At 33.5% G+C, this 26,855-nt stretch overlaps 3 protein-coding genes across 4 annotated transcripts; 1 reads left to right on the top strand and 2 right to left on the bottom strand.

The window, feature by feature from the left end:
• Positions 1-9,626: 9,626 nt before the first annotated feature.
• Positions 9,627-10,422, bottom strand: LOC111397106. Its single transcript, XM_023023847.1, has one exon. It carries the CDS (start codon positions 10,378-10,380, stop codon positions 9,850-9,852), a length of 531 nt encoding a protein of 176 aa, XP_022879615.1. The 5' UTR covers positions 10,381-10,422; the 3' UTR covers positions 9,627-9,849.
• Positions 10,423-14,063: 3,641 nt separating this feature from the next.
• On the bottom strand, positions 14,064-26,802 carry LOC111397104. Of its 2 annotated transcripts, none has more exons than XM_023023844.1 (4): positions 26,503-26,802; positions 26,204-26,410; positions 25,402-25,959; positions 14,064-14,482 (listed from the first exon to the last, which is right to left on the bottom strand). In XM_023023844.1, the coding sequence occupies exons 1-4, from the start codon at positions 26,747-26,749 to the stop codon at positions 14,151-14,153; spliced, it is 1,344 nt and encodes a 447-aa protein (XP_022879612.1). In that variant the 5' UTR covers positions 26,750-26,802; the 3' UTR covers positions 14,064-14,150. The 2 variants fall into 2 exon arrangements, with proteins under 2 accessions (XP_022879612.1, XP_022879611.1); XM_023023843.1 differs by lacking the exons at positions 25,402-25,959; positions 26,204-26,410; positions 26,503-26,802 and adding exons at positions 15,579-16,136; positions 16,371-16,577; positions 16,670-16,951.
• Positions 22,840-24,308, top strand: LOC111397105 (gibberellin 2-beta-dioxygenase 1-like). Its single transcript, XM_023023846.1, has 3 exons — positions 22,840-23,296; positions 23,368-23,716; positions 23,823-24,308. The coding sequence occupies exons 1-3, from the start codon at positions 22,911-22,913 to the stop codon at positions 24,078-24,080; spliced, it is 993 nt and encodes a 330-aa protein (XP_022879614.1). The 5' UTR covers positions 22,840-22,910; the 3' UTR covers positions 24,081-24,308.
• Positions 26,803-26,855: the final 53 nt, after the last annotated feature.

Raw genomic sequence — 26,855 nt, 5'->3', positions numbered from 1 at the left:
TTTTTTTTCATTTAAAGAATTTATAGCATATTTGACACAAACAATGAATTGAAACAATCAATTCAACCAATCGAAAGAAAAAATATATAATCGGTATTCAATACTAATAATCAATCAAATAAATACAATCTGTTAAATATAAGTCAAATTGGACATAATCATTTTAGACACATTTCTATACACAATTTGATAGGAGAAAAGGAAAATTTAGGTTCTAATTATTTGGAAATTTTATTGGAAAGTGAAGATTTGTAGTAGATGTGATAATTTGTGGAGAAACTTTAGATAAATTTTAAAAAATTAGAAGGGTTGAAACTTTGGTAAAAGACGTAAGGGAGAGAGTCACGAGAGAGTAAGAGAAAAAATTCAAATTTATCATGATTTTGCCCTTGTTTGATAAATATTTAAATCATATTTTTAGTATATTTTGATAAAAGTTGAAAAAGTAATGAATCTTATGAAATATGTTATTAAAATTTATTGTTAACTTTGATTTACATTAAAATTTAGGTTTCAATTCATACCAAACAAGACATTATTAAAAATAAAAAAAATACAAAAGTTGGGGCCTCATGTGACCTCCCGGGCCCCATGTGTCCATCCCTGTTTCGAGTTGGGGGCAAATTGAACTTGCGAAAAAGTTGTAAAAAAATTAAAACATTTGGTATCTTATTACAATTGTTATCTACGCTACATTTTATAAGTACGTTATTGTCAAATATATCATTCTTAATATATGTAATCAAACTATCATTCAATCACTGATATGAGCTTGTCAAAGAATTAAAAGTCGTAAAGTAAAGAAGAAAATAAGTGAAGAGGTCTTGTGGACTTGTTGTGAATTGTCTTTGTCTTTAGACATAGGTTCCCAAAATAAAGCTTACAGATAAGGACACGATATTTTTGTTATCAACGACTATTTTTCAAGTTAAATTTTCATTGGCTGACTATTCGAATACAATAATAAACTAATTCATGTTGTGAATACATTTAAGGTCTAAATACCTGAAACTTTTACATCATTAATGCTCTATATTTATTAAAAAGTAATGAAACAAAATTTTCAATCCATAGCAGGCCATAGTTAATCTACGTTCACTGCGAACTTTATTGTTAGGTTTTCTAATACAAATTTATACAAACTAATAAGCTTTATAGTCAATATATTTGAACTCGGGGGGATAACTTTTTTTTAATTAAAAGAATGCTTTTCAAAAATTATGTATTGGTGATCCAAATTCTTGAGGTTGCTTACTTGTTACATCTCAAATCGATATTTATTTTTGTATGCCTTTTAGTGTACCTTTGCACAATAGAAATACATTCTAATCCCCACATAGCCAGATACGATTTTTAAGTAGTTATTCTCTTAAATTCCTCCTCCTCCTTCTCCTCCCCATTTTTTTGTTAATTTTGAAAATAGATAGCTCGATTATAGTTAAACAAAAACAATCTATTTATAAGAAAAGTCTAAATCCGATTTTTTATTACCCAAAAAAAAAAAAAAATGAAGTTAAAAGTTGGTGGGTCAAGTGACCAACAGGACCCATTGTGGGTCCGCCAATCTCGTGATGCATGGTATACACATATATATGGATGGTTATACGAAAAATGAAATAATGTAGTGTCATGTCAAGCATGGAGCAAGCTCGTATAAGGCTTAACCTTGTCTTGGTCACATTGGACTAGCATTGAGTGCTTTCTTGGATGGGATGGTTTAACCAATTTTGAGAGCACTATGTCCACATATTCTTCCATTTTCCTATGCCTTCATTGCAACCACTAGATTGCTCACATAAAGGGCAGTCATGGGGACTAAAAGTTATTTTATACTGAGCTGATACATAGAAAAAAATTTTTACCTTGCAAATTTAATTGGGCTTGACTTGCCTCTTCCCTCCGCCCTTGGCTCGCATCCCCCTTGCAACCTCTCCAGTTAACCCTCCACCCTCTTTTTGATCTCTTCCTTTAACCTCGACCTTGTTTTGCCTCTCTCGGACACCTTTAGCACCTTCATTGCAGCCACTAGATTGCTCACATAAAGGGCAGTCATGGGGAGTAAAAGTTATTTTATACTGAGCTGATACATAGAAAAAAAATTTTACCTTGCAAATTTAATTGGACTTGACTTGCCTCTTCCCTCCGCCCTTGGCTCGCATCCCCCTTGCAACCTCTCCAGTTAACCCTCCACCCTCTTTTTGATCTCTTCGTTTAACCTCGACCTTGTTTTACCTCTCTCGGACACCTTTAGCACCTTCATTCCAAGCGAACTCCCTCTTTATATTTGGGGTCACCCCAAATCGCCCAATCCTTTCATTATAGGAAAGTAAGAATTGACTGATTCTGCCCTTCAATTCCTTCCTCTGAGGCGGAGGCACCACAAAAGTTTATGGAGATTCTTTAATTTAACCTTTATTTAATTTTTATTAATAAAAAGTAATTTGTCAGCCACATCCAACCCAAATCACTTGGCTTCTCAGTCCAATGACTAATCTCCCTTCAGTTTTCCTCACATCGTCTCTACCAAAAATTTCCCAAAAGTTTTAGCCCAATCCCTAAATTTCACCATCAAAATTCTCAATAGTAAAACACATTGTCCTCAGCATTACGTTATTACTCTTCTCCATTTTTACCTTTGCTTCTCTTCTTCAAAACCTCTCATATACTTTTGGATCATAATCTAATTAGTAATACATCTCACAATTATAACTTGCAATTAAAGCATCAATTTTGAATAACATGCTTTCAAGTGGTTCTTATAAGTAGATATGATTTCAATCCATTCTTTCCTTCTCCATGAATCTTGCATAGATTTGATATGTTTTACTTAATCAGTAAGGTCTTTGAGGCAAGTTTATCTTTAAGAATGTCATGCTTCTATTTTTTTTTTCTTTTTTTATGTATTTTTAAAATTGTGGTCTTTAATATAATAAGAAAATCATTCACAAAAAATTAAGCCTACTCCCAATTTCCTCCTGCACATTCCAAGACGTCTCTTTGCATATCGTATTTGTACATAGATATATCTAAGCGCCTGCTTCTCGACTCTCTGTGTTTGTTCAGTGGAGGACATTCTTCTTTTTGCTTGACGTTATATTTAGTATGGCTTATTTAGCTTCCTGAATTACATCATTGTTTTAGTAACCAAAAACAATTTCTTGCTCCATCATATTTGTTCTGTTCTCAGCAGAAGGCAAAAGGAGGTTGAATTTCTAGTTGAACAACAATTACAATACCTATAGGATACATTGCTCTGCTTTTATTCATGTGTTCTAACTTTAAACTCAAGTTCTGGGTGAACTATCTTGTGCTTTACAGCGTGTATGGATTTGCTTCTTTCTACAAGAGGAGTCGCTTTTTGTGGCTTATTTGTCAAGATTATCTACAAATTCTGTCTTCTCCGGCACTTAGTAAGTATATTAAGCCCATTTTTAGTTTAAATAAAAATTAGATTTTTAGTAGATTTTGATGAAAGTTGAGAAAATTTAGGTTGAAGAGTTGTTTTTGGCCTGTGATGCAATTTTGCTTGGTGGTCCAGCCCATTTGGACTATGATGATAAATTGATCCAACAGATACTTCTTAAGCCCTTGCCTAATAACGCACTGTGATGGACTCTTATGACCCGGCCCAAACCATCTGACCCACGTGTGTTGCTTTAGTCCGTTTGATCTCTAAAACCTAACATGTACGGTGATGACCCATTAATATAAATTGTTGGTCTAAGACTTTTAGCCCTCATTTTTTGAGTCACTATTCTAGCTCCTCTTCGTGAGTATTCTGTGGAATCTTTTAGGTCTCTCCTCTTCGAGACTTGGTGTCTCTGCCTCTTCTTCTTCGTGAATCTCTTCCTTTAACCAGCAAGCTGTTGGTTTTCTGATGCTTCTATGTGTGTAGAGTCTTGGTGATTCTTTTGTTTTGGTTTGTGAAGAGTTTCTATTGGTTTTGGAGAGTCTCTCGTTCCATTGAAGCGACGGCCTTTGCGTCGAGGTTTGGGGCTGCATCTTTGTGAGTTTAATCCTTTGTCCAGACAAGTACAAGGTTGATCTGAACCCAAATCTATGAGAACTTGTTGCCTTGGTCGTAGCCTATTTTCTGTAATATTGCTAGGATCTGGGGTCCTTGATATGTAACAGTGGTATCAGAGCCTCTTTAGGCTGTTTGAGTCTCTGTCTCCGACTTCCGGTTGTGGAAAATTAATTTTCACAACTAGATTTATGAGATCCGACAACTCGTAGTAACCCTATTTTTTTTTATTGTGGATAATCTGTGGATTTCATATCTTCTTGGTGAACTGCTTCGAAAAACTTGGGTACTTCGTGTGACTCTCGAGTTGCCGGTCGAAATCTTTACCTCTCTCGTATTTTTTACCTGTGATATATGTTATATTATTTAATGTTCCCGCATCTTGATGAATCTTTGTGATAGTTTCCTTTCTTTCCTTTTGTGTTTGGCCTATCGTTTGATCTTAGTGATTATTTACTGGCTCTTTGTCTTTAATATTGTACACTAATCACTGCACTATTGTGTCTTGGGTTGATCTCAGGTCATTGAGCCTCAGGGAATCCTAGTGAATTCAAGGCACAACACAGTATCTTGAAGTGTTTTATTCCCTGATTGGTTACTTTTTTGTTACTATTCACTGTGTTATATCCCCTTGAGATTTCATATAGCATGTGATACTCTGTGTTGTCATATATATTTTGTGAAATATTTTCTTGGTACTTCTGGCTGAACTTAGACCCTCAAAAATTTTCTTGTGTTGATTAAAAATTTCAAATGACAACGGTAACGTTTGAACTTAGGATTTTTAATGGAAAAGGGGATTTCCCCATTTAACAGCAAAAATGAAAGGGGTTCTTGTTCAACAGAAAGTGTCTAAAGTAATAATTGGTGAATATCCTGATACTATGACTGGTGAACAAAAAACTGAATCTGATAAGCTTGTCCATACTTCCATTATTCTTCACTTATCTGATCAAGTATTAAGAAAGGTAGGAAAGTTAGATAAAACTAAGGCCTTATGGGAAAAATTGGAAGAACTTTATTTGGTTAAGTCATTGCCTAATAAAAATTTTCTTTTGGAAAGATTCTTTAGCTTCAAAATTGACATGTCCCGAGACTTAGATGATAACCTTGATACTTTAAATAAATTTGTAAAAGATATTACTAATGCTGGGGATAAAGTATCTAAAGAATACAAAGCTGTAATTTTCCTAAATTCCATACCTGGAGCTTATAAATATGTTAAGACTACTATTAAGTATGGTAAAGAGACTTTAACACCTGAGATAGTGATTAATGCTTTAAGAAGCAAAGAATTGGAAGTTAAATTTGAGAGACATGGCAAGGAGAGTGAGAATCCATTTGTAAGAGGTAGATCACTGTCTAGACAGAGTAATCATCATGGTAACCAACATAATTAGTGGAATAATGCCTCTAAGAAGAAGGGGAAGGGTAGACAAAGGTCAAAATCTAGAAATGGAGCTAGAAAAGGAAAAACATGGCATTACATTAAAGATTGCTTTAAAAAGAAAACTGAACAAAAAGATGTTAAAATTGATGAATGGAACATAGTTTAGCCTCTATGAGGATACTATTCATGTCTATGTTATGACTGAGTTCACATCTGATTTGAATTATGCAAATTATATAGATAATTCAAGTCAAAGTGTTGAGTGGATCTTAGATTCAGGTTGTACCTTTCATATGACCTCTAGAAAGCATTGGTTGCACGCCTTTAAGGACTTAGATGGAGGTAAGGTGGTTATGGGTAACAATGCTTCCTGTAAAGTGTTGGGGATATGTAGTGTGATTTTAAAATTTGATAATGGGTACACCTTTACCTTAGAAAGGGTGAGGTATGTACCAGATTTAAATAGAAATCTAATTTCAATTGGGAACTTAGATGCCATAGGTCTCCAAGGAAAATTTGGAGATGGTTTTCTGTAAATAGTTAAGGGATCCTTAGTTATTTTCAAGGGTATTAAAAGAAATGAGATCTATGTCACTAAGGCAAATGTGTCGAGTCACACGGCAGAATCCTCTATGGCTGAGAGTGATGCTACATTGAAATGTCATAATATGTTAGCCCATGTGAGTGAGAAAGGTTTACACATCTTAAGTAAGAAAGGTGCCTTTGATAGTGATGTGATTTCTAAAATTTCCTTTTGTGAATATTATACCTTAGGTAAAAAGCATAGACTTCACTTTAGTACAGGGAAACATAAGACTATATCTATCCTAGAGTATATACATTCTGATTTGTGGGGTCCATTATCCACCACCTCTCAAGGTGATAATAGGTATTTTTTATCCTTAATTGATGATTTTTTAAGAAAAGTATGGTTATTTATTTTGAAACAAAAATCAAACACTTTTGAAAAATTTAAAACTTGGAAAACTTTGATTAAAAATCAGATGGGTAAAAAGATTTAAATCTAAGAACAGATAATGGATTAGAATTTTTTAATGTTGACTTTGAAAAATTGTGTAAGGATGATGGTATTTTGAGACATAAAACAATACCATATACTCCACAATAGAATGGTATAACTAAGAGGCTAAATAGGACAATCTTCGATAAGATTAGGTGTATGATGTTTAGTTTAAGTGTTCCTAAAGTGTTGCAGGGAGAGGCTGTTATGACAGCAGTTTATGTCATAAATAGGACCCCAACTAGTGCATTAGATGATAGGACACCTGAGGAAGTGTGGACATGTAAGTTGGCTGACTATACGTACTTAAAAACCTTTGGTTGTGCAACATATTCACACCAAAGTGTTGGAAAACTTGAGCCTAGATCTTAGAAGTGTGTTTTCATGGAATATCCTGAAGGAGTGAAGGGGTACATGCTTTGGGTGAAAGAAATTGGGGGTTTTAAGATGATAACCAATAGAAATATAACCTTCAATGAAAATGAGATGCCTTGTTTAGATAGAAAGGCCTCTAGTGAGGTTTCTAAGGGTCGAGAAGAGGAGAATACTAGGTTGCAGGTGGAACTTGAACCTTCACCTGATCCTATTGTTGAAAATCAAGATGAAAATGAGATTGTGGAAGAATTAGGTGATGAAATTGTTCAAGAGCCTGCTGGTGAGTTAGCGAAATAAGAGATAGGGTTGGAAGAGAAATAAGAGAGCCTATTAGGATGCAAGGCTATATGTCACTTGCTATATTGTCATATTAGAATTTGACTTTTAAGGAGTTTAAATTTTATGAAGAGGCCATTAGTTGTTAGTTTTCTAAGGAATGACAGCTTGCTATGGAGGAAGAAATGAGGTCCTTAGTGAAAAATAAGACTGGAGCTTAGTGTCTAAACCTGAAAATAAATCTCTAGTTGACTATAAGTGGGTTTATGCGGTTAAAGAAGGCAATCCCCCCAATCAGCCCCTTAGATTTAAGGCTAGATTAGTGGTTAAGGGGTTTATTCAAAAATCTCGTATTGATTACAATGAAATATTTTCTCCTGTAGCGAAATGTACTACCATTAGAGTCATGCTTGCATTAGTTGCACGATATGATTATGAATTAGAGCAAATGGATGTTAAAACTACGTCTTCCATGGTGACCTTGATGAAACCATATATATTAGATAGCCACAAGGTTTTATTGATAACAAAAATTTCGATCATGTATGCCTGTTAAAAAGATCACTTTATGGCTTAAAACAATCTCCTAGGCAATGATACAATGCTTTGATAACTTTGTGTCTTCAGTTGGTTTTGTGAGAAGTTCTTTTGACTATTGCTTGTATTTTAAAAAGAATAACAACAATTGTGTGATTGTTTATTTGCTGTTATATGTGGATGATATGTTATTAATCGGCTAGAAATGAGTGATATAAATGAGATTAAAAAAGTGATAAGTGCTGAATTTGAAATGAAGGACCTAGGGCATGTTAAAAGGATTTTAGGGATGGATATTAAAAGGAATAGGTCACAGCAGTTGTTAATCTTATCACAAACTAATTATTTGAAAAAGGTGTTATCTAAGTTTGCTATGTATGATTCTAAATCTGTGACATTACCCCTTACATGCCATTTTAAGTTGAGTGAAGATCAACGTCCACATGATGAATATGACATTAAATATATGGAAAAGTGTCATATTCTAATGCTGTTGGATTTGTAATATACACCATGGTTTGCACCCGACCCGATGTTGCACATGCTATAAGTATCTTAAGTCGATTTATGTCCAACCCTAGCCCCGAACATTGGAGTGCAATGAAATGGTTATTAAAGTGCTTAAAAGGCTCAGCAGACTTAGGCTTATGTTTTAGACTTAGTAAAGAGAGAGTTAGCTCAAAGGGATATGTAGATTCTGATTATGCTGGTGATAAAGATAACAGGAAGTCCACTACAGCCTAATGTTTACTTTGTGTGACACTTGTATTAGTTGGAAGTCTCAATTGCAATCAATCGTAGCCTTATCAACTACAGAGGCTGAATATGTGGCTACTATTGAGGCCATTAAAGAGGCCTTATGGTTGAAAGGTCTCCTAAATGAGGTAAATGAATACGTTGATCATGTTGTTGTATATTCTGATAGTCAAAGTGTTATACATTTATGTAAAAATCCAATTTTTTTTATGAAAGAACTAAACATATAAATGTAAGAGTGCATTTTATAAGAATACAAAGGTACTTCCTCTAAATAAGTTTAAATCATGTTTGCAACTTTTAAGAATTGATACAGGGTAAACTTTGTGTTGGTGCAGGTATATTTGACTTGGTGCTGATGATATGGAAGAGTTATATCAATTGCTCATGAAGTCTATTGTTATAATTTCTTTTCCTTTGTGTGTTTTTTGATCATTGGCATCAATGAGGAGATTTATTGTCCTGTGATGCAATTTTTCTTGGCGGTCCAGCTCATCTGGGCTATGATGATAAATTGATCTAATAGATACTACTTAAGTCCTTGCCCAATAACGCACTGTGATGGACTCTTATGACTCGACTCAAAACATCTGACCCACACGTGTTGCTCTGGTCCATTTGATCTCCTAAACCTAACATCTACGGTGATGACCCATTAATATAAATTGTTGGTCTGAGACTTTTGGCCCTAATTTTTTGAGTCACTATTCTTGTGCCTCTTCATGAGTATTCTGTGGAATCTTTTGGGTCTCTCCTCTTCAAAACTTGGTGTCCCTGCCTCTTTTTCTTCTTCGTGAATCTCTTTCTTTAAACAATAAACCTTTGGTTTTCTGGTGATTCTGTGTGCACAAAGTCTTGGTGATTCTTCTGTTTTGGTTTGTGAAGAGTTTCTGTTGGTTTTGGAGAATCTCTCGTTCCATTGAAGTGACAGCCTCTGGGTCGGGGTTTAGGGCTGCGTCTTTGTGAGTTTAATCCTTGTACAGATGGGTACAAGGTTGATCTGAGCCCAAATCTATGAGAACTTGTTGCCTTGGTCATTGCCTATTTTCTGTAATATTGCTGGGATCTTGGGTCCTTGATTTGTAACAGTTGTGAATCGTGAAATATATAATTAAAATTGATTTTTTGCTTTAACTTATATTTCACTTCAGATTTTTAGCTGATTCAAAGAAATCGTTATTTGTAACCAAACTGAAATGAAATTGAAACTCGAGGCTTCGTTCGAAAAGGAAAAAAGTTCTATGAACTGAAATGAAACAGGAGAACTATTTTTACTTATCTTAAACCTCAAGCAACACAACAGTACTAAATTCAACAGTAAAAGTACTTAAATTGTAATAACATAAAACATCCCATTATTGATTATTCCCTAATAAATTATGAAAATCATTCTACTTAAATTCTAATAACATAAAACATCCCATTATTGATTATTCCCTAATAAATTATGAAAATCATTCTCCTGCTTTATCAAGTCTTGACCATTTCATCTTCTTCCTCAAATGCCGACACCGGAAAAATTTTGGAAATTCCAGCAGGAGTACCAAAAGTAATTTTTCCAGAACTGGGATCCTGAATGTGTATGTCAGAAATTGTGATCCAGATCAGAAGCTCCTTGCTCTTGACGCCTGTCAACTTTCTCATCCTACGATCCTCAACGAACGCCGTGACTTCTGTATCATACGATACACTGCGCCCAATTGCACGGAATTGGTGCACCTTGCTCTTCTTCTGCTTCACCCAAACGAATCCGGAGTTCTCGTTGTAGCCCACTTCCAGAATATCGTCTAAAGGGAGCAAGCCTTTTGGGAGGTTCATTTTCTCGAGTAGTTGGCGAGATTTTTGTTTGCATATCGCATCGCCGGTGTATATCTCAGCGTTTTCTCTGTGGGATGCGATTTGCTGTGACGACATTTTGAAGGGGAAGGGAAAATGGTTGTTTGGTTTTGTGCTTAATGAATTGATGGGGATTCTATGGGTTTGGCCGTTTGGGAGCGGCATATATATAGAGATACGAGGGAGGGAAATTTTTGGAGGAAAAAGGGCTAAAGGGTTTTAGGATGGGGATGGAATTTAATTGAAAAAGAACAAAATTAGTTGGAGGTTAAATATGAAAATAAAGAAGAGAAAAATGATAAATATCTTTATCCTTTAAAAGTTTCTCTATTTAAACAAATAATTTTTTGAAATTTTTGAAACAGATTTAGGATCTGTTTGATAGTGATTATAAGAATTAATTTTTTGATCATTAGAGAGAAAAGTGGATCTCACTTGTGAATGAAGAAATAAAAAATGACGGTTCCAATATTGAAATAATGGTAAAAAAAAATTAATTATTTGAGGTAAAAAATTGCTAACAAACAAGAGCCTAATAGTAACTTTTAAAAGAAATTTTTTATTTTTTCTAAAAAACCCGTCAAATGAACTCTTACTCTATAAACTTAAAGAAATGTCGTGTTACTCCGCATCTAATAGACTAATTGATTAGTAATTGAACGTGCCAAATGTACCTTCAAACCTAATATACAGACTCAGAAATATCAAGTTGCTCGCCCATCAACAAATGGTCGTGCAGTGGTTGAGATTTGAGAAGACTCCAACGTTATGCTAAGTAAAAATTAAATAAGATAAATTTTACATCAAATAAAAATAAAATAATTAACAATTTTTCTTAACAAGATTGACCTCTTTATTAAGAAATCTCAAATCTTAATGCCATTTCTTTTCTTTAACTTCTGAAGTTTGAAAATTGAAGACAAATAGGGAAGTGGATTAGGTTCATTTTTTATTCATGCGGTCCAATAGAAACTCAAGTTGTAGGTGATCTACCTTCCATGGTTACCCTCTTTAGTGGTTTAACTCAAAATTCCCATGTGATTAGGTAGGTAAGACATGTGTCACGAACTTGTACAATCTAAATTTTGCTTCCAAATATTTCTCGTCTTTGTTTATTTTTCGATTGTACCAACAATTTGCCATTATATTTGGACTGGTGACTTGCAATTTTGGGTTCCATTTTTATGCTTTCGTAAATATTGAATTGATTTCAATCGAGATGGCCTCGACTTCTTAAGAACTTTGCACAAGCTGTGAAGTGTGTGGTATAATTTGAATAACAACGCTTTGTCCAGTCGCGGAATTGATCACAAGATTGATTTCCAGGTCCACAAGAAAATTCAGTCACTAGAAATTTTATTTTAGAACAAATCCGTCAAATGCTAATATTTAAATTTGAGATTTGTTTGAGAAAATCCACACATGTTCACTTAATTGGCACATTTATTTTTTTGTTATTTTTATTTTTTGATTTCTAAAGATGTATTGTTACTCCTCGTACTAAGTTGGCCATCAAAAAGCAACACGAGGAAACCCCACTGACGTCATCAGAAGAGCCAGCCATAAGACACACAAAAAAGCGAAGCAATAAGTTTATGGAGGCTACAGAGCCGAAGTCCTTATTCCTACCGAGGTGCCACTCGATCGAGCCTATGCCGAGGCCCTGATGAAGGGTCCATGCCGAAGTCCCTATGTTCACCACTAGTCGAAGTTCTGAAAAAAGAGGACGAAGAGGCTGCCATATTTGTCGACCTGGTGAATATCTTTATGAAAGAATGATTGGACGTTTACTTTATCTCGTGTCAAGAATCTTAGTCTAGGAATTTAGGGCAGTTGACTCTTTGCCCTAGGAATTTAGGACGGTTGACTCTTTGCCAATATAATAAATGCATGTATAAGACGAATATGATGTATAGAAGAAGGAGGTAGGGGCACGTGTGTTTGAATCCAACGACCACCACATCATCCCTAAACTCCATAAATACCCTCCCATTATAGAAGAAAAAGAATAGATGTGTGGAACAATAAAAACAACACATATAGAGAAAAAAGGGAAGAAAGACGGAGAAAAAGAACGAGGAACGGGCATCCTAATTTTTGGCACATTTTTGGAGGAAAAAAATACAACTCCATACATTTTTGGCCATTTGATTGTGTCCATTTTTTAGTCTCTTTTATCATGTACTTGCAAAAGTTGTGATCGTGCATGGGCTAGAGTATTGTCACCCGTTAGCAGTTTCTCGGTCACTTTGTTGGTGTCTGAACTGTCTAGTCTTGTGTCGAATAAGCATCTCCTGAATTTATTCTTATGGCCGATCAAATCAATAATCTAAACTCAACAAAATTTGCTTGCGTAGACGTGAGTGGACCCGGCATCTGTTAGCTGGCCCCACTTTTGAGCGTCAACATGTATAATTGTTAGTCATAATGTGAGAACCTTCAACTATAATTTTGTAACTTTCTCACAATTTTCACTAACAATATTTATTATAAAATGTCGCGTTCTCCAAATGTGACCCTCATGTGATGCGTGAATTTGAATGGAGTAAATATGAAGTGTGATGCATGATGTTTAATTGACTAGTTATGAAGCGTGACGAAATAATAATTTAATTGCGGTGCGGTGCGGTGTGGTGTTAATAAAAATTGTAATGTTTTATGCTTGTTGCTTACGTCAAATGGGAAATCATCTACTAAAGAAAGGGAAAATTAATGAAATGATGATCGAAAAAAGTAATATAAAGAGTTTGTAGAATATATCGATTTTTATTTTTTATCATTGTTATTAAAACTGTTCAAATCCGATCGATTCGACCGGTGAAACCAAGAACCTGGTAGAAAGTCGGAGTGCGGTGCGGTGCGGTGCGGTGTGGTGTTAATAAAAATTGTAATGTTTTATGCTTGTTGCTTACGTCAAATGGGAAATCATCTACTAAAGAAAGGAAAATTAATTAAATGATGATCGAAAAAAGTAATATAAAGAGTTTATAGAATATATCAATTTTTATTTTTTATCATTGTTATTAAAACTGTTCAAATCCGATCGATTCGACCGGTGAAACCAAGAACCTGGTAGAAAGTCGGGCCGATTAGACAAAAAATTCATCCTTTAATATGCCACCGAAAAACCCCTTTGATCCATACGATTTTCTGAAAATTGTTGAGCCCATTCATTATTCGGGTTGATGTTTAATTTGATTTTTAAAATATTTCATTTTATACTTAAAAGTTAAAACTGTTCTCTGTCATATACAAAAATTCTTAGAAATGTGCTTATATAAATCAATTATTATCTCCGTCCCATAAATGTATATTTGATTTTTTTTTTCGTTTATTCCAAATTATAGGCTGCTTTTCTAATTTTAAGTATAGATATTTTTTAGTTTTTTAATATGTCTATATTTAATGTACCTTGTTATCAATAAATATAAACTAATCTTATTTAAACTATTATTTACTATGGAGATATCTTAGGAAAAATGTAAGAAAAATTTATATTTTGAACTATATTAATTTCATTTTCTTAATATACGTGAAAATGAAAACAATTCTATTTTTATGGGGTGAAAATAGTATAAAACAAGTGAAAACCCCATGCCCTCTAATTAATTATTTTGGGTCTGGTAAACTTTTCATTCCCATTTAAGCATTTGTTTTACAACCATTATTTAGGAAAAATAGAGTTTTGAATACTGATATTCAAAAGAATGAGTGATTAAAGAGTAGGAAATTTTTTTGAATTTATATATAAAATATTTTATTTTATGAATGTATAATTAAAAATTAGTATGTAAAAAAAGAGTTTAAAAATAATGATGGTCAATAAGTGATAAAATTTGTTAGCTTTTCATGTCAAAGGTTCCTAGCTAGCTAATAAACCCTTTTACACATCTCATTCTGTGCAAAAAATAAATAGAAATAAATCAGGTACAAAATCAGTCATGGGATTCACCCCACATTTTTAAAAGATACTTCTCACATATGCTACAACTACCATTGGCTAACAAATCAAAATTTGCCTTCTTCATCTTTGGCCCCACAATGGGCCCACCTGGTTTTAGATTATGCCTATATTCCACTGCCACTTGTTCAAAAACTTCAACATCAAACATGTTCAATTTTAGCCCTGGATTCATATGATCTCTCACAAATGCAAATGACAGTTGATCCCTTGGATTAAATGCTTCCAATTCATTGAATAAAAGGCAGGAGAAGAGATTCGTGACCATACCATGCTTCCTTAAGATTAAAGCACTATCCGGCACATCTGCAAAATGCATAAACGTATATGACATAATTAGCAAATTGAATAAGATGATACTAAATAGCATTGCAGAAGGAAAAAGTTGAATTTTTGTTCGTTCGTATGATAAAGCACATCAGCAAAATACAAAGATACACATGACATGTTCAATAAGAAGATTAGAAATTATTAGATAATATTAAAGAAAATTAAGTTCTTGTCTATTTTCTCCGATGGCGTTCGACGCTAGTCTATATTTGCAAAATATATAGACAATTATGATTTGTTGGGGAAAAGATTTAGATTGCCCTAAACACTATTTAAAAAAGAAAATAAACATAAACATCGTCCATTGTATTTGTATGTTCAATTCTATCATCTACTACTACAAGAAGGATATCCTAGAAGAATTGGAGCAACTTGCATATAATAATTTATCTTCTATTAAAAGTAATCTTTAAGAAAATTGGCGTAGTGATTATAAGCTTTAATAGCACAATCAATAATCTGGGGCCGACCATTAAGATTTGAGTTAGATTAAAAAGACACGTTAATTATCAGATTTAACATTTCTACTTAGTACATCATTGCAAGTATTGTCATAAGCTTTTGGAACAAGTCACCTCCATAAAGAAGTTTAGTGCATACATACTTATTGTGAAATTGAATGTTGCCAAAAGATTTTGTTTTAATTAAACTATTGACCCGCTTAACTAGGCTTTTAAAAAGTCAAACGGATAATTTTCTAAAAATATTTTGTCTAATTAGAAGAGCTTTTAGATGAAACTCGTTTATAAGAAGTAGAAAGAAAGGGAGAATAACTGCCAAATTGGCCCTATCTTTAGCACACTTTGCAAGCTATGGCTTTTCTAGAAGTGGCTTCAATAAATTTCACCTTGAATCAATAATCCCATTTGATTTTTGTCTACCAACTACAAAAAGGGATCACTATCCAACTGGCAAATAGAAAATGAAATACCAACTACCAAGTATCAAGAAACTAGTAAATTTATTTATAGTAGTATTAAACAATATTGAAAAAAGAAGGAAAATAAATAAAATCTTATTTATTATATTATGTAGTCATGTTTAGTGCTACACATTAGACGTAATATAATACCTGTAGGATATGGCTTCTTTGGCGTCCATGGTTGCAAGCCATGTTCACAGTATGTCTCCATTTGCATCTTCAATGCATCTACATCCCACCATTTCTTCCATCTAGCAGTTGCCATTGCCTCTTCCATGGTATGAACATAAAATGGATGCCTCGATATAGCCATATCGACATTATCTTTAATAACTAGTGAATGAATCAATAGAAGTGGATCGATAACTAGTTGCAGCTTTGCATCGATCCATATGCTGTATTTTGAGTTAGGAAAAAGCCTATGGATTAAATACTTGGGTATGACTCCATTCATTGCTGCATTCTCATACAAGTGCTTGCTAGAAACTTTAATGACTCTCCACGCACCAATCTTGTTCTCCTTGGATTTTCTTGAAATTAAATTGTGATGGTTCAATCCCTTGAGAGTAACATCATCCACAAACATGAAAAAACATACACAATCAAGGGTTTTGGATCCTAGGCCTTTTGGCTGCCGGATTTTGTCGTGGTCGTTGAATATAGCTGAAACTACCACAACACCGTCGCATTGTTCCATGGCAATTCGATCTGGAAAAAAAAAAGAAAAAGAAAACCCACGATCCAGTAATTCAACACCAATCAAATGGAAGATGTGACAGTCGCTTATCACACGGGAAGTTATGGAATAATTAAATGCATGTATACGCCAAATTGTGTGCCGTCCACCACTCATTTTTGAAAACTATGCACGCAAAGAAATCATCTATGAGAACTATGTACGCAAAGAAATCTTGACGATTACAAAGCAGTAAAACCACTAACCAGAATTACTGATTGGAAAACGTTTAAAGAATCCACACGGGATTTCTCTTCCATCCTTACTATGATCAAAATAAGAAAATCTTTTCTCAATACTGAAATTTCCACCAAAAGTATAAGCATTTTTCTGCATATACTTTAAAGACCGGGAGCCTATTGCCGTCGAATTCATGCATGTTTCTTGGATTTCCTTCAAAACCTCCCAATAATCTAACAAAACGCGAAAACCCATATTTGAAAAACCATAATCCAATCGAAACCAACTAGCATTATGATGAAACATTAATCGATTTCCCATTTACCTGAGAAGAAAACGGGAGAATTGCAGGATGAACGCAGTGTAGGAATGCCATATTTATGTTCTCCATAAGAAGAAGGGTAGAAGAACAGAGGGGTTTGAATGGGATCGAAGGGAGATGATCTGAAAATGCATTTAGTTGAAGAAAAAGAGAAATATAGAGCAAAGAACAGAGAGGAAAAAAGATAGAGAAACGAGAAACAGAAGAGCTTTGATTGGCAGAGAAGTGGTGTGGATATTGCCTTCCCCATTTCCCTAATTACGTTGTAACGATATTCCTATGTGTTCCTTCTTTCTTTTGGTTTTAGCTTAAAAGTTATTTTCTAAAATAACTTTTTTTTTTTTTTTTTTATGTTATAAGTAAAAGTAAAACATGTTATTTATTGATGGGAAGATACAAAGGATTGAAATTAGCTAATTATAATAAAATATCAAATATTAATGGGTCAATATTAGTTGATTCAATCAACCATAGATATTCGACTGAAACCAAATCTAAACAAATCAATAAATCGTTGATCCTTTCTAGAATAATATTCAAAAGCAAAAGTTTAACTTTATGGGGGTGTCTTCAGCAAAAATTTTGATGGATTTTAAAAAATTATAAATCCTAATTAATTTCGTGAATTTGAATAGATTTCCACAAATTTCATAGGAATCTAATCAAATATGGTGGAATCGAAATAAATATGGTGAAATTTAAAAAAAAAAAGTTGATTATATGTATTTTTAAACTTGAAATCCATCCAAATATTTTAAAATCACTCTATTAATGAAATTTTTATAAATCTACCGGTTAATGAGGATACCTAAATTTTACAGGATTTCTTTGAATTTCATTAGAATCTCAAAAAAAATTTCCCCATTGCTTCATCTCCATAGGAGTCTGGGCCATGTCTTGGTCCCAGTGTGACTGATCATCCTAGCCAACATGAGTTCACCTGGTACTAGCAATTTTATTGGATAATTTCTCATTCCACGAGACTCTTATCCATTCTCATTGAATCATGATATGGGAGCAAATTCAAATAGATAGGACACCTAAATTTTAATGGATGTCATTAAAATCTCAATTGATAATACTTAAATTTAGAAAAGATTTTAAAAATTCATCACAATCTCAATTGAGTACATCCCTCTAATTAAATAATAAAAATCCTACAATTAAAAAACCCAACTTTTCAAAAAGAATATGATGAAATCGATCCTAATTAAATTAACAATTGAATTGCAAATAAATATGGCACTCAAATGAATTAATTTGGCCGACTGCATCAACTTATTTTGATAACAAATGTAAGGGTTGCTTAAAATAGAACTCATGATTTTGTATTGTTATGATACCATCAGAGTTACGATTGATTAAAAGAGATTTCTTCCGAAAGTAAAGCAAAAATCATGTACTCTAGAGTTGGTCCTGAATTTAGAAGAAGGAAACTATAATCAACAAAATTATTATTTTAAATTTATATGGATTATTTTTGTTTATTGCATTCTCAATTTTTATTTTTATTTTTATTTTTATTTTTTTTTAGGGTACAAGCTACACATGCTATAGTCGGAGCGAAGACAAATTTTAAATGACTATATTTGTCACTATTTAGCGGTTTAACCTTTTAGATAAATTTAGTCAATACAACATCAAATAAGAAGTGGGAAAAATTTTGACTTCGAGTTTTTTCGCTATTTAACTATGAAATTATGCATATTTTAGACTGGTTTCGAAAATAAATTGGATCTTCCTAATACATATAGTCTCCTTCTGATTTCTAGTTCTTACAAAATTGACATGCCAAGATTAAAGTATGAAAGCTATCAGACCTATAAACTTCGAAAAAAAAAAAAAGTGTCTCGAGATTTATAATAAAAATAAATGATGCCCTCGTAGTGTGACCAAATCCACAATCTTGGTCTGGGGATTGGGAAGGCCAGTAAGCTTTTCAATAACTGGGCCTCAATGGGTCTAAAGGAGGCCGACAGCGTAAATCTCAAGATCTTACTTGCAAAAGTTTTTGCTTTTGGGCTACTAAATAGGCCCATTGGATGTCTGTTAACTTATAGCCCATTAAATTAGGTCTACACTTGGAATAAGTTCAATATGAGGGTTGGCCCAATGCCCCTCTAATAAATACCTTTTGATGAGAGGAAATTAGGTTGATTCTTCCGACTACGTAAAAAAAAAATATTTGGTACTACTAAATTTTTTTATTAAAATCTAAGTCGAGACAAACAATTGATGTTAACCACACATATCATAATATCCATAACATTTCAACCACACATTCCATTGACTTTTATTAAAATCTACTAAAAATCTAATTTTAATTTTTAAAAATAGGAGCTAAATTTTAAAATTCAAATACCACTTAAAAAACCCAAAAATAAACCCTCTTTCCCCTTCCCTCCCTCCACAATCCTCCCCCTTACAAAAATTCAGAACTTCCTCTACACTGAGCACCCTCCATTATAATGTGTTTTGGGGGAAAACGTATTTTAAATTGGATTTTTTTTTAATTTTAAGAATGTATGGTTAAAAAAGAAGGAAAATTTTTGGATTTATATATAATATTATTTTATTGAAGAATGCATGATTGAAAAGAGAAGAGAAAAGTACATTCTGAAAAAAATGGGCTGATTTTGAAAATATCACGCACGCATCATACATGCACATGAAAAGGTGTTAAAATAAAAGTTCAAATATTTTAGCGTGTGTTCTCTTCAATAGCTTAACTTTTTAAATAATATTATTTAATACGTATTAAATCAATATTGTTAACCATCAAGAGACTAATGTCTTTTCTTTCTCCAAGAAGGTTAAACTTGATTTTATTCATTAATGTAATTAGATTCATTTTAGATTAGATAATTTAACATAATATTAGAGCAACTTTTTTTTTTTTTTTTTAAATGTGGGGTATATTTGTCATTTTACACGAGAAATTTGATAAAAGGGATGATTTCAGCAACAAAAGGTGAAGTAAGGGCGAAAATGCCATAAAATGAAACGTCGGGACGTTTCGCACAATAACATTGAAAATAAGGACGTTTTGTGCTAATTATCCCTAGTAATAAATGTACCCTTGACAATGTTACTGTGAAGCGGGCCATTTGTAGTCCAATCAAGATATCATTTATGGGTTTTTGTAGATGCTAGAACAATTTAGAACACAAACGACGACGGATAAACAAACGAATGGAGTTCGGACACGCCATTCCTTGATAGCCTCGTGTTAATCAAAATCTGTCGATGGAAAATGTAAAAGCATGAAATAAAGGCCCAAAGAAAATGTTGGGGAAATGAAGGACCAAATGATGGGAACTCATGTATCAGCCTTAAATTTGTGTAAAATGAGACGAGAAAATTGCACTGCTAGTGTCCCGCGTATTATTAATTGTTTGACAAGCATTTGTAGATTATAAATTATAGATCTCATAAAACATATGAGTAATAATAGAGTAAGAGTCGAGAACATTATTAAACATGTGAATAAAAATGAAATTTGACTAGCACATAATTGATTGTAAGCTTCCAAACATGCAATTATTATCTATTTAGTAAGTTTTTGACATTTGAAAATGAATGAGTTGATCTTTGGCCTTTTACTATTGTTGCATTAAAATTCCCAAATAATAGAAGTATTCAAAATTCATTAAATAATCATGTGCTTCTTATAGAAATATGTCTAGATTCAGATTTGAACACTGCTGATCAAGATGCAAAACTCAGCTATATATAGCATTGGACATACAAAGATCAATATTTATGAATATGTTATCGAGCATGTTTGACATAAAAAGTTGCTATTTTATAAGTTGGGAAATCACATAGTGTGTGGATCAAAATTCATACAACCGTTGGTCCTTCTACTTATAAGCTAGATATGTTGAGAATTATATCTTATAAATTGGATTGTATTGAATCTGAAATTTTTTTCCAGTGTTGTAAGCCAAACAAGTTGTTTAGCTGGATACCACGACATTTTTAAGAAATTAAATTTTACTATTTGTCTTTCTTAGGGCTCATTCGTTAGTAATTATGAAAATTGATTTTTTGACTGTTAGGGAGAAAAGTGGAGGTCACCTGTAAGTGAAAAAAGTCAAAAGTAACAGCTGAAATAGTAAAATAACGGTCAAAAAGTAAATATTTTGAGGTGAAAAAGCACTACCAAACGGGGGCTTACTCAAAAATGAAAGAGTTGTAGTATTTTATTTTATTTTTTTATAAAAACAAAAGTTTGAAGTCGCGGCTCTGTGTAGAGGGCTATTGGTGCTAGAAGCTACGCTTGGCCTTTGAAAGAAGATGTATATGGAGATGTCTAAGGTTCAGTAATTGAATAAGACAACAGGTCTAAACTCATCAACATATGAGTTTTTGAAATACTTTTCAACTTCTAACCCTGAATGCCACAATTAGTATAGATGCACGTACATAACTCACAAAATCATGTAGAAAAATTTGTCAACGTTTAAGGGTACGTAGCCTTTATGAACCACGAACGACGGAGAAACAGCCTGAGAGGTGTTTGAAAGGCAAATATTAAGGCACTCTTAGTCGTTGTTTAGGGTCCCCATGCCCGAAAACTAATAAGAACCATTGATAGGACTCAGTTTCGATGCACTGTGTCCAGATTCAGTCCGTTAATTGTGGTGCTTCGCTGTCTCCATCTGCTCTTTTTCTGCGTTGAGACCTAATTCGGGACCATTACAATACAATTGGACCCCAAATTCATTTACATTGGAAATCCAATATTTAGATTCCTTTCTTTAACATTTTTTAATTATAAGGTATCACTTTAGGGAAGAATATGGTTATCGAACAGAAGTTAGCATGTTTCGATTCTCTTTTTCATGCAATATACCTCTTTATAGTCTAGAAAAATGAATTTTAACCTGTAAGCATGGCCAAACATGCTCTATATTCCTTTAGAATAAAAGATTCTCACAAGTGATTTCAATACTAAAAGTAGGTGCTTTGGTCAGTGCATTCTAATTAAATTTGTGCAACTGAATACAAATGGTATTTAAATTGTCTCAATAGATTGTAGAGGTGTCAAGGGGACAATAACTCGTCGATTCAAGTCAGCTCACTAACGAGTTGAGTAACGATTTTCTTGTGCAGCCACTCTTCGGCTCATGTACGAGTAGGCTCGCTAACAGCTCGCCCCACTCGCAAGCTGATTGGCTAGTGTGCCAGCCAACTGGCTATTGACTTGTCATAATGAATAAAATATATAGTTAAATATATAAATTGCGACTTGCAAGTCTGCTCGACTCGATCCACCCCACCAAGGGAGGATTCAAACCACACTTTGGTTGAGCGAACCGATTCATCTAACGGTCAGTTCGTTCGATTTGTCCCATTTAGCACCCATTATAGATGGGGATGGAATTCTTTGAATGTGATTTTAACCAACTAGAACCGATAGGATCCGAGATTCATACTTCCCATCCCTTTTCTAGTTCCAGTCATACTTATGTACATTAAATTTGACATGAAATCTATCTAGTCATTGATTTCTACAACCCTTTTTCACGTCACTGGACAAATTTTTGGCACATAGGGAGATGTCAATAAGAATATACAAGTAGCTTAATTCTTCTAGCTTCTACTTTTATTTTAACAAACTTTCTCATTATTTATAGTCTATATTTGATTTAGATAAACATTAAACTCTTAGTATATTTTGATAAAAATTGATGAAATATATGATTAAAAATTGATAAAATTTGTGGATCTAATAAAGTATGTGAAAAAAAATGAGTTTAAGGAAAACAAAATTTGTTCATGTTTGGCCCTCATTTTTTCAAAAACTCATTTTTTACAAACTCATTTTTACACATTCACCTATAAAATAATTTTAAATACTAACTCAAAATTTTTTTTTATTTTATAACCACACATTTTTCAACAAAATGCCATTCTGAAACGCATTTTTGACGCAAAATATAAAATAAGGGGCCCGAATTAGAAATGGGTAGAAACAGTAAATTAATTATCATCGTTACGTGTCAGCACCGAAAGAACTTAAACCTAAATGGTGCGGTGCCCCACTTCTGATACCATTTCTTCTTTTTCATGTAATAATAATTTTTTATATTTTCAACGAGATTTTTCCCCTCGATTATATAAATTGCCAACTGGACACTCTAAAGCCAGACGTCTTTATAGTTTCTACCGCTTCCTTCTCTCTTCATGTTCATGCATTAGCATTTTGCCAATTCAAACTTCTTCTCCGCCGATCGCCATGGTAGTAGTGTCTCAGCAAGTTGATGAAAATTTTGCTCACACAAAAACATGTAAGCCCGCTTCTAACATTTTCACTGAAATTCCGGAAGTAGATCTCTTAGACCCTGATGCAAAAACCCTCATAGTTGAGGCCTGCAAAGAATTCGGATTCTTCAAAGTGATCAACCATGGAGTTCTAATGGAGTCCATAGCCCGATTGGAAGATGAAGCTATGAAGTTCTTCAATTTACCACAGCAGGAAAAAGAAAAGTCTGGCCCTCCAAACCCTTTTGGCTATGGTGACAAGAAAATTGGCCCGAATGGTGATGTGGGTTGGGTTGAGTATCTTCTGTTCAGCACCAACTCTGGAAAATTAGTTCTCCCTGGGATTTCGGAATCTTTCTGGTAAGAATTCTCAGTTTTATCTCTTTTCTTACATGGTAAATAAAGGGTCTTTAATCCTTAACAACTTCCAGGTCTTTTGTGAACGAATATTTGTCAGCAATGAGAAATTTGGCATGCGAGGTACTGGAAATAATAGCAGAAGAATTGAAAATAGGGCCAAGAGACATTTTGAGCAGGCTTTTAAGGGATGAGAAAAGTGATTCTTGTTTTAGGATAAACCATTATCCTCCATGCCCAGAGCTTCAACACTTGAGTTGTCGAAATTTGATAGGTTTTGGAGATCATACAGACCCACAAATAATATCTATCATAAGATCTAACAACACATCAGGCCTGCAAATCTATCTGAAAGATGGTACATGGGTCTCAGTCCCACCTGATCACTCCTCCTTCTTCATCAATGTTGGTGATTCATTACAGGTCCGCTCCATCCACTTCCTTTTACACTATTTGCTTCTTCTTCTTCTTTTTTCTTTTTTTTTTTAATCAAAAAATCACTTTCTCAGAATTGAGGCATGGTGTGCAGGTGCTTACCAACGGGAGATTTAGGAGTGTAAGGCACAGAGTTCTGTCAAGCAGTTTGAATTCTCGAATTTCAATGATTTTCTTCGGAGGACCACCTTTGACTGAGAAGGTTACACCTTTATCCTCAATAATGGAACAAGGAGAAGAAAGTTTGTACAATGAGTTCACATGGCACGACTACAAGAAATCAGCCTACAAAACAAAATTAAGTGATAACAGGCTAGGGCTTTTCGAAAAATCTTCTACCCATAATAAATAGTCAATTCGAATCCAAAACGAGGTCTAGTTGAGAAAGTTGACCCAAGAGGTCTTACCATTGGTGGAAAGAAATAGCTTTTTTTCCCCCTTCCTTTTGTTTATTTTCTTCCTTAATTTCATCACCAAACTTTTCCTTTTGTGTTTAAATGTAATAACTGCCCCCCTCTACTATTAATGCAAATGTTATCCGCCATGTCATCATGTATAATATTTCAGAGCAATTTTCTTCTCCTGTCCCCTTAAATATGGATGGTGTGAAATGGGGCACGCTACTTATGTTAATATTTGTTGCTTCTAAATTTACAATTAATAGATCTATTTTTGAGATAATATTATAGACACCCATGAGCTTTATGAAAATCACACAACTTCTTATACTTACAGTTTTGAGACCACTTTTTGAATTATATATCATCTAATGATGTTGATATATCTAAAATATCGTTGGGAAGAAAAAGAAAAAAATATTATATCATTAATTACAATTTAATTTATTTTTAATAGGCCCTAAACACTATTTAAAAAAGAAAATAAACATAAACATCGTCCATTGTATTTGTATGTTCAATTCTATCATCTACTACTACAAGAAGGATATCCTAGAAGAATTGGAGCAACTTGCATATAATAATTTATCTTCTATTAAAAGTAATCTTTAAGAAAATTGGCGTAGTGATTATAAGCTTTAATAGCACAATCAATAATCTGGGGCCGACCATTAAGATTTGAGTTAGATTAAAAAGACACGTTAATTATCAGATTTAACATTTCTACTTAGTACATCATTGCAAGTATTGTCATAAGCTTTTGGAACAAGTCACCTCCATAAAGAAGTTTAGTGCATACATACTTATTGTGAAATTGAATGTTGCCAAAAGATTTTGTTTTAATTAAACTATTGACCCGCTTAACTAGGCTTTTAAAAAGTCAAACGGATAATTTTCTAAAAATATTTTGTCTAATTAGAAGAGCTTTTAGATGAAGCTCGTTTATAAGAAGTAGAAAGAAAGGGAGAATAACTGCCAAATTGGCCCTATCTTTAGCACACTTTGCAAGCTATAGCTTTTCTAGAAGTGGCTTCAATAAATTTCACCTTGAATCAATAATCCCATTTGATTTTTGTCTACCAACTACAAAAAGGGATCACTATCCAACTGGCAAATAGAAAATGAAATACCAACTACCAAGTATCAAGAAACTAGTAAAATTTATTTATATTAATATTAAACAATATTGAAAAAAGAAGGAAAAATAAATAAAATTTTATTTATTATATTACGTAGTCATGTTTAGTGCTACACATTAGACGTAATATAATATACCTGTAGGATATCGCTTCTTTGGTGTCCATGGTTGCAAGCCATGTTCACAGTATGTCTCCATTTGCATCTTCAATGCATCTACATCCCACCATTTCTTCCATCTAGCAGTTGCCATTGCCTCTTCCATGGTATGAACATAAAATGGATGCCTCGATATAGCCATATCGACATTATCTTTAATAACTAGTGAATGAATCAATAGAAGTGGATCGATAACTAGTTGCAGCTTTGCATCGATCCATATGCTGTATTTTGAGTTAGGAAAAAGCCTATGGATTAAATACTTGGGTATGACTCCATTCATTGCTGCATTCTCATACAAGTGCTTGCTAGAAACTTTAATGACTCTCCACGCACCAATCTTGTTCTCCTTGGATTTTCTTGAAATTAAATTGTGATGGTTCAATCCCTTGAGAGTAACATCATCCACAAACATGAAAAAACATACACAATCAAGGGTTTTGGATCCTAGGCCTTTTGGCTGCCGGATTTTGTCGTGGTCGTTGAATATAGCTGAAACTACCACAACACCGTCGCATTGTTTCATGGCAATTCGAACTGAAAAAAAAAATGAAAAAATAAAAAAAAATAATACCACGATCCTGTAATTCAACACCAATCAAATGGTAGATGTGACAGTCGCTTATCACACGGGAAGTTATTGAATAATTAAATGCATGTATACGCCAAATTGTGTGCCGTCCACCACTCATTTATGAAAACTATGCACGCAAAGAAATCGTCTATGAGAACTATGTACGCAAAGAAATCTTGACGATTACAAAGCAATAAAACCACTAACCAGAATTACTGATTGGAAAACGTTTAAAGAATCCACACGGGATTTCTCTTCCATCCTCACGATGATCAAAATAAGAAAATCTTTTCTCAATACTGAAATTTCCACCAAAAGTATCAGCATTTGTCTGCATATACTTTAAAGACCGGGAGCCTATTGCCGTCGAATTCATGCATATTTCTTGGATTTCCTTCAAAACCTTCCAATAATCTAACAAAACGCGAAAACCCATATTTGAAAAACCATAATCCAATCGAAACCAACTAGCATTATGATGAAACATTAATCGATTTCCCATTTACCTGAGAAGAAAACGGGAGAATTGCAGGATGAACGCAGTGTAGGAATGCCATATTTATGTTCTCCATAAGAAGAAGGGTAGAAGAACAGAGGGGTTTGAATGGGATCGAAGGGAGATGATCTGAAAATGCATTTAGTTGAAGAAAAAGAGAAATATAGAGCAAAGAACAGAGAGGAAAAAAGATAGAGAAACGAGAAACAGAAGAGCTTTGATTGGCAGAGAAGTGGTGTGGATATTGCCTTCCCCATTTCCCTAATTACGTTGTAACGATATTCCTATGTGTTCCTTCTTTCTTTTGGTTTCAGCTTAAAAGTTATTTTCCAAAATAACTTTTTTTTTTTTTTTTTTTTTTAT

Source organism: Olea europaea, chromosome 7 (assembly GCF_002742605.1).
Source record: "Olea europaea var. sylvestris chromosome 7, O_europaea_v1, whole genome shotgun sequence".
Taxonomy (NCBI): domain Eukaryota; kingdom Viridiplantae; phylum Streptophyta; class Magnoliopsida; order Lamiales; family Oleaceae; genus Olea; species Olea europaea.
This window is presented reverse-complemented; position numbering and strand designations above follow the sequence as displayed.

Excerpts from the sequence above, each read along its gene's own strand:
- LOC111397104 (XM_023023844.1), bottom strand. The coding sequence starts at position 26,749 with ATGGGGAAGGCAATATCCACACCACTTCTCTGCCAATCAAAGCTCTTC. Across the intron at positions 25,960-26,203 it reads TTTTCCAATCAGTAATTCTG|TTCGAATTGCCATGAAACAA; the intron begins GTTAGTGGTTTT and ends TTTTTTTTTCAG. Across the intron at positions 14,483-25,401 it reads AAAGAAGCGATATCCTACAG|ATGTGCCGGATAGTGCTTTA; the intron begins GTATATTATATT and ends TGCATTTTGCAG.
- LOC111397105 (XM_023023846.1), top strand. The coding sequence starts at position 22,911 with ATGGTAGTAGTGTCTCAGCAAGTTGATGAAAATTTTGCTCACACAAAA. Across the intron at positions 23,297-23,367 it reads GGGATTTCGGAATCTTTCTG|GTCTTTTGTGAACGAATATT; the intron begins GTAAGAATTCTC and ends AACAACTTCCAG. Across the intron at positions 23,717-23,822 it reads ATGTTGGTGATTCATTACAG|GTGCTTACCAACGGGAGATT; the intron begins GTCCGCTCCATC and ends CATGGTGTGCAG.
- LOC111397106 (XM_023023847.1), bottom strand. The coding sequence starts at position 10,380 with ATGCCGCTCCCAAACGGCCAAACCCATAGAATCCCCATCAATTCATTA.